Raw genomic sequence first — 6825 nt, 5'->3', positions numbered from 1 at the left:
AGAAGGATTGGTTTTAGTTCTTCTTTGAATGTTTGGTAAAACTCCCCTGTGAAGCCATCTGGTCCAGGGCTTTTGTTTGCTGGAAGCTTTTTGATTACTGTTTCAATTTCATCAGTAGTTATCAGCCTATTCAGGTTTTTTCATTCTTCCTGATTGAGTTTTGGAAGCTTGTATTTTTCTATGAATGTGTTCATTTCGTCGGGGTTGTCCAGATTTTTGGAGTACAGTTGTTCGTAGTATTTTTTTTTTTACAATCCTTTGTATATCAGTAGAGTCAGTTGTTATTTCACCTCTTTCACTTGTGGTTTTGTTTATTTGGGTTCTCTCTCTTTGTTTCTTGGTGAGCCTGGCGAGAGGTTCATCAATCTTGTTTATCCTTTCAAAGAACAAGCTCTTAGTTTCATTGATCTTTTGTATTGTTGTGTTTTTGGTGGTTTTTTTTTTGGTCTCTATGTCGTTTATTTCTGCTCTGATCTTTATTATTTCCTTCCTTCTGGATACTGTGGGCTTTTCTTATTGCTCTCTTTCTAATTCTTTAAGTTGCAAGGTTAGATAATTTGTTACCAGTTTTTCTTGTTTTTTGAGGAAGGCCTGTAGAGCTATGAACTTCCCTCTCAGGACTGCTTTCACTGTGTCCCATAGATTTTGGATTGTTGAGTTTTCATTGCCATTTGTTTCCAGAATGCTTTTATTTCTTCTTTGATCTCTTCGGTAACCCAATCATTGTTTAATAGCATGCTATTTAGCCTCCAAGTGTTTGATTTTTTTCATTGTTTTTATTGTAGTTGATTTCTAGTTTTATGCCATTGTGATTTGAGAAGATGCTTGTTATGATTTCTATCCTCTTGAATTTGAAGAGACTTTGCCTGTGGCCTAATATGTGGTCTATCTTTGAAAATGTCCCATGTGCATTGGAGAAGAATGTATATTCTGTAGCTTTGGGGTGAAATATTCTGAAGATGTCCATTAAGTCCATCTGATCTAGAGAGTCATTTAGGATTGCTGTTTTTTTTGCTGATTTTTTGTTTAGAGGATTTATCCAGTGGTGTCAGTGGGGTATTAAAGTCCCCTACTATGACTGTATTGCTATCAATCTCTCCCTTGAAATCTTCCAGAAGTTGTTTTATGTATTTGGGTGCTCCTGTATTGGGTGCATGTATGTTTACCAGAGTTATATCTTTTTGTTGAATTGCTCCCTTTAGTATTATGTAGTGGCCTTCCTTATCTCTTGTTATAGCCTTTACTTTGAGGTCTATTTTGTCAGTTATAAGTATCGCAACCCCAGCTTTTTTCTCATTTCCATTTGCCTGAAATTTTTTTTCCATCCATTCACTATCACTCTGTGTGAATCCTTTGTTCTGAGGTGGGTCTCTTGCAGACAACAAATATATGGGTCATGTTTTCTTATCCATTCAGCTACCCTATGTCTTTTGATTGGTGCATTTAATCCAGTTACGTACTTGTTTGTTGTAATTTTTAGTCTTAATGTTTGTGTTTCTTCTTGCCTTTCTGTTTCTTCTTTTTACAGCAGTCCCTTTAGCATTTCTTGCATTGCTGGTTTGGTGGTAATAAACTCTCTTATCCCTTTTTTGTCTGTGAAGCTCCTGATTCCACCTTCAATTTTGAATGACAGCCTTGCTGGGTATAGTATTCTTTGATTCAGTCCCTTGCTTTGCATCCCTTTGTATATTTCATTCCATTCCCTTCTGGCCTGGTGTGTTTCTGTTGAAAAATCAGTTGATATTCTAATAGGGGCTCCCTTGTAAGTAATTTTATGTCTCTCTCTGGCAGCATTTAAGATTCTTACTTTGTCGTGGGTGTTTGCCAATTTAATTATGATGTGTCTTGGTGTTGGTCTTTTGGGGTTCATCTTGTTGGGGACTCTACATGCTTCTTGGACTTGCATAGTTTTTTTCTTGCCAATATCAGGGAAGTTTTCTGTCATTATTTCTTCAAACAGGTTTTGTATTCCTTGCTTCTCTTCCTCTCCTGGTGCCCCTATTATGAACATATTGTTGCGTTTTGTGTTGTCCCAAAGCTCCCTTAGGCTCTCCTCTTGCTTTTTAAATCTTCTTTCCAGTTGCTGCTGTGCTTGTGTGTTTTTTCTTACCTTGTCTTCTAATTCGCTGATGTGGTCCTCAACCTCTTGTAGTCTACTGTTTAAGCCTTCCATTGTGTTCTTTATTGCAACTATGTCATTCTTCATCTCCTCTTGGTTCCTTTTCATGTTGGTGACATTCTCATTCACTCTTTATAATTCTCATTGAGTTGTGTGTATTTGTCATCCAGCCGTTTGAGCATCCTTATAACTATTACTCTGAATTCTTTCTCTGATATGTTGCTAGCCTCAGTTTCATTTAACTCCCTTTCTGGTGATTCTTCTTTTTCTTTCCTTTGGAGATTGATTTTTTGTCTTCCCATGTTTTGCTGTAATGTTTTCATTGTGCCTCCGATTGCTTTGCTACCCAGGTTCTTTTGGGTGTGGTGCTACTGGTGTGACCTCTCAGGTCTCCTGGGCTTGGTAGTCTAGTGTAGCTCCCTACTTGAGCTATTTGGGTTCCCTTGATGTAGGCCTGTGAGCTGGAAAGGCACAACTGCAGTGTCTAGAAATCAGAGGCAGCTGTGGAGGGGGGTGTCCCAATTTTTGCTGTCTCATGCTCTTGGTTGAAGTTGTGCGTGCCCAATGGGGATTCACAGTGGCACCCAGGAACTGTCTGTTGGGGTGATGGGGCTCAGGAGGTCTGCGCTCTGGAAAGGCATGACTATGGTGTCCAGAATTCTGTAGTTGTGGGGTGGACAGACTCAGCTTTTGCTGCTGCTTCTGTGGTTGGATACATATGCCCCCAGTGGCGGCTCACAGAGCACCCACGGTGCATTTGCCAGCAGGGTGTACTGACATACTCTGAAGGGCCTTGGCGCTGAAGCCACAGAATTGCGGTGTCTGTGGGCAGGTATCCCAGAAGAGGGAATTCAGCATTTCTACAGCCCAGCAGTGCACACCTGTTTGCATAAATGCATGCCCAGTGGGGGCTCACAGAGGCACCCAAGGGCTGCCTGTGCCACGGTGGGCTTGGGAGGCTTGCGCGCTGGAAAACCATGCAACTGTAGTGTCCAGAGTTCTGCAGCTGTGGGGTGGGCAGACTCAGTTTTTGCTGCTGCACCTGTGGTGGATAAGTGTGCGCTCCCAGTGGAAGCTCACAGGGGCACCAGCGGTGCGTTTGCCAGCGTGGTGTACTGAAGCACTCTGAAGGGCCCTGGCACTGAAGCCACATAATTGAGGCATCTGTAGGCAGGTATCCAGGATGAGTGAATTCAGAATTTCTACTGCTGGGGGTAGGGAGGTGGGTGGGAGTGTGTCCCTGTTTGTCCAAGATTGCACCTAGTGGGGGCTCGCAGGGGCTCCCATGAGTGCCCTGTGGATAGATGGGCTCTGGGTGCCTGCTCCTTGGAAATGCGTGACTGTGGCAGTGCCTTTGCCGGTGCAGAGCTCTGACGCACTCTGAGGGCCCTGGTGCTAAAGATGTGCAGCTGGGTTGTCTGTGGCAGTTATTCAGGAAGAGGGAATTCAGAATTTCTACTGCAGGGCAGTGCATCCTTGTCTGTTCAAAATCACACCCAGCAGGGGTTCACAGCGGCATCCAAGAGCGGCCTGTGGAGCGGTGGGCTCAGAGGCCTGCGTGCTGGAAACGCGTGAATGTGGTGTCTGGAGGTTTGCCACTGGGGAGGGGGAGGCTGCACTTACTGCTGCGGGAGAGGTGCACCTTTGGAGGTGGAGGTCCCAGGGTCTGCAGGTCGTGGGTGGGGCAGCAGGATTTTGGCTGGAGTGGCTGCCAGGTCGCGGGCCACTGTCTGGGTGGTGGTGCTGATGAGTTCCTAGAAGAGGCCTCTCTCCCCTTCAAGATGGCGTGGGCTCCATGCCCGAGCCCCGCAGTGCAGGGGATGCCCGAAGCGGTGGAGTCTCTCCTTGTCCCAGAGAGCCTGGTCCGCCAGCCCCTGCTGTTCCTGCCGGATTTAACCCTCACTCACTCACACACACACCACACACTCCCCTTTCACCCCCTCACTCACTCACTTCCTCTCCCTCACCTCCGTCCTGCCAGCCGCCATCTTCTAGTCTCCAGTATCAGCTATTTTTCAAAAGGGCATTATCAGAACCAAATTCCTTCCTTATTTATTTTTTAAATTTTTATTTGTCTATTTTTATTTCTTTTTTATTGTTGACACCGTTCCCCATTTCTCCCCACCCCACCTTTGCCCACTGGCACCAGCTCCCAGCACCCCTCACAGGCCTTCCCCCTCCGTTGTCTGTGCCTATGGCTACCATATGGGTGCTTTTTGGCTACTCTCTTCACATGCCCTGACCTCAGTTGGTCTGTTCTGTGCTTCCATTTTGTTCATCAGTTTATTTTGCTCATTAGATTCCACACATGAGTGAGATCATAAGGTGTTCGTCTTCTGACTGGCTTACTTCACTTAGCGTCATCCTCTCCAGGTCCATGCACTTTAAAAACAACTGTGCTTTTTTAAAATGAGGGCTGGTTTGGTCAGAGCACTGGGGTCCCCGTGTGGTTTGAGAGAACAGAGGAAAACGTGAAGTGTGAGCACTGGCTCGGGCTCCAGTGCGGAGCTGAGGGAAAGGCGAAGGGCATCTCTCTAACCAGCATTTACATGCTCAGCAAACGGCAGGAGCTGACTGTGCACGTCGTTCAAAGACACTATTCAGACATTGCACTGCTGTGGTCCGCGCACGATGGATGTGCACGGATGTGATCACACGAGCCTGACTCCCCACTTTCTCCTGAGAGCTACCCCGTTCGCTCTGCCTCGGCCTCAGTATCCTAACCATGAGGCTCGCAGAGACTCCATTTGAAAACTCATCCTTGCACCTTACGAATGTTTCTCTCCTAGCCATACTTTAAATTCGCTGGCACCATATGTGACTTTGTTATTTTTTAATTACATAATTTTTGTTCTTTCTTTTGTCCTTCCATTCTTGTGTTGTTGCCCATATTGCGATTCCTATCATCAGGATATACTGATACCTCACCTAGCGGTCTCTTGCCAGAATACAGCATTTGTTTTCACATTTCTATTAGAAACAGTTCATATTTTAAATAATAATTATTTTGTTGAAGCCACCAGTACTTGGTTTTAAACAGTGCAGCTCGTAGTTGCCTGTTTGGTGAGATGTAGATGCTAGTGAAGCTGACGAATAAAATGGACGTAGAAAAGCCATTGGCCCTTCAGCCCAAAAGGAAACACCACTTTGGGAAACACATTAAGTGATCAGGGATGGTAACATTCTCCTACAGTTACCTCAAGGGCCAGACAATCACCTATTTTTTAAAGGTTAATGCTACTCAAGTTGGTAAATTGGTTATATTTATAGACTTCACTAAGCCGATGCGCCTACTATACACGTAGCTGTTCCTGGGTAAGAAAGAGTGTGACCCTATTGATCATGTCAAATGCTCAGCCACTGAACGGACGCCAGGCCAGATTGCTCAGTGTGACCTTGGGAGGTCAGTTCAGTTTTGCCTATTTACAGACTTAAAAGCTGAAACAGGTTAAGTGACTGTATGAGGAGACAGTGCCAGTCAGCGGCTGAGTCCAGATCCACATCCAATTCTATTTGGCTTGAATCCGATTCTCTTTTCCTTATATCACATCACACTTGGACATGCTCCCAGAATCCCAATCTCTGCCCAGGGTGACAGGCAGCCCGTCTTACCAAGCTCCACTTCCAGGGTGTCCTTGACCGGCTCCAGGATGTCGGGCTTGAGAGTGGTGTTTCTCACTAACGAGGAAAAGAAGAGGCATGATGTGCAGGGGAAGCTGCAGCCTGCGTGCTGAGCGTCTGCACGCGTGGTCACACTGAAAGCTAAATATTTTGGAGCTGCCTCTGCAGATTTTATTCACATTCCAGAGGCTAGGACTCCGGTTCCATGGGAAAAGCAAGCTTCCACAATGACTGTGACATCGGGTTGCAGGTGCTGGCAAAAGAGTAGTTTTTTATAAATCCATGTCTACCTGCGTGGAATTTTCTTGCAGGCCACGGGGTGAGGCTAAATACTGGGATGAGTGAGCAGGCTGTGCAGGCTGTGCTGTGCTGTGCTGTGTAGGCTGTGCTGTGCAGGCTGTGCTGTGCTGTGCTGTGCAGGCTGTGCTGTCTGTGCAGGCTGTGCTGTGCAGGCTGTGCTGTGCAGGCTGTGCTGTGCAGGCTGTGCTGTGCAGGCTGTGCTGTGCAGGCTGTGCTGTGCAGGCTGTGCTGTGCAGGCTGTGCTGTGCAGGCTGTGCTGTGCAGGCTGTGCTGTGCAGGCTGTGCTGTGCAGGCTGTGCTGTGCAGGCTGTGCTGTGCAGGCTGTGCTGTGCAGGCTGTGCTGTGCAGGCTGTGCTGTGCAGGCTGTGCTGTGCAGGCTGTGCTGTGCAGGCTGTGCTGTGCAGGCTGTGCTGTGCAGGCTGTGCTGTGCAGGCTGTGCTGTGCAGGCTGTGCTGTGCAGGCTGTGCTGTGCAGGCTGTGCTGTGCAGGCTGTGCTGTGCAGGCTGTGCTGTGCAGGCTGTGCTGTGCAGGCTGTGCTGTGCAGGCTGTGCTGTGCAGGCTGTGCTGTGCAGGCTGTGCTGTGCAGGCTGTGCTGTGCAGGCTGTGCTGTGCAGGCTGTGCTGTGCAGGCTGTGCTGTGCAGGCTGTGCTGTGCAGGCTGTGCTGTGCAGGCTGTGCTGTGCAGGCTGTGCTGTGCAGGCTGTGCTGTGCAGGCTGTGCTGTGCAGGCTGTGCTGTGCAGGCTGTGCTGTGCAGGCTGTGCTGTGCAGGCTGTGCTGTGCTGTGC

The 6825-nt window shown here is 47.5% G+C and overlaps 1 protein-coding gene across 2 annotated transcripts in view; it reads right to left on the bottom strand.

Annotated features, from left to right (window-relative positions):
• Window positions 1-6825, bottom strand: part of IL18RAP (interleukin 18 receptor accessory protein) — a 40844-nt gene that overhangs the window by 11761 nt on the left and 22258 nt on the right. For both annotated transcript variants that reach the window (XM_014533061.1, XM_005858745.2), the window contains one exon: window positions 5732-5797. In XM_014533061.1, the coding sequence (XP_014388547.1) occupies window positions 5732-5797 (66 nt within the window). The remainder of the gene's footprint in view (window positions 1-5731; window positions 5798-6825) is intronic.

Source organism: Myotis brandtii, unplaced genomic scaffold (assembly GCF_000412655.1).
Source record: "Myotis brandtii unplaced genomic scaffold, ASM41265v1 scaffold1213, whole genome shotgun sequence".
Taxonomy (NCBI): Eukaryota; Metazoa; Chordata; class Mammalia; order Chiroptera; family Vespertilionidae; genus Myotis; species Myotis brandtii.
Note: the sequence above shows the minus strand (reverse complement) of the source record. Positions and strands in the feature narration are given on the sequence as shown.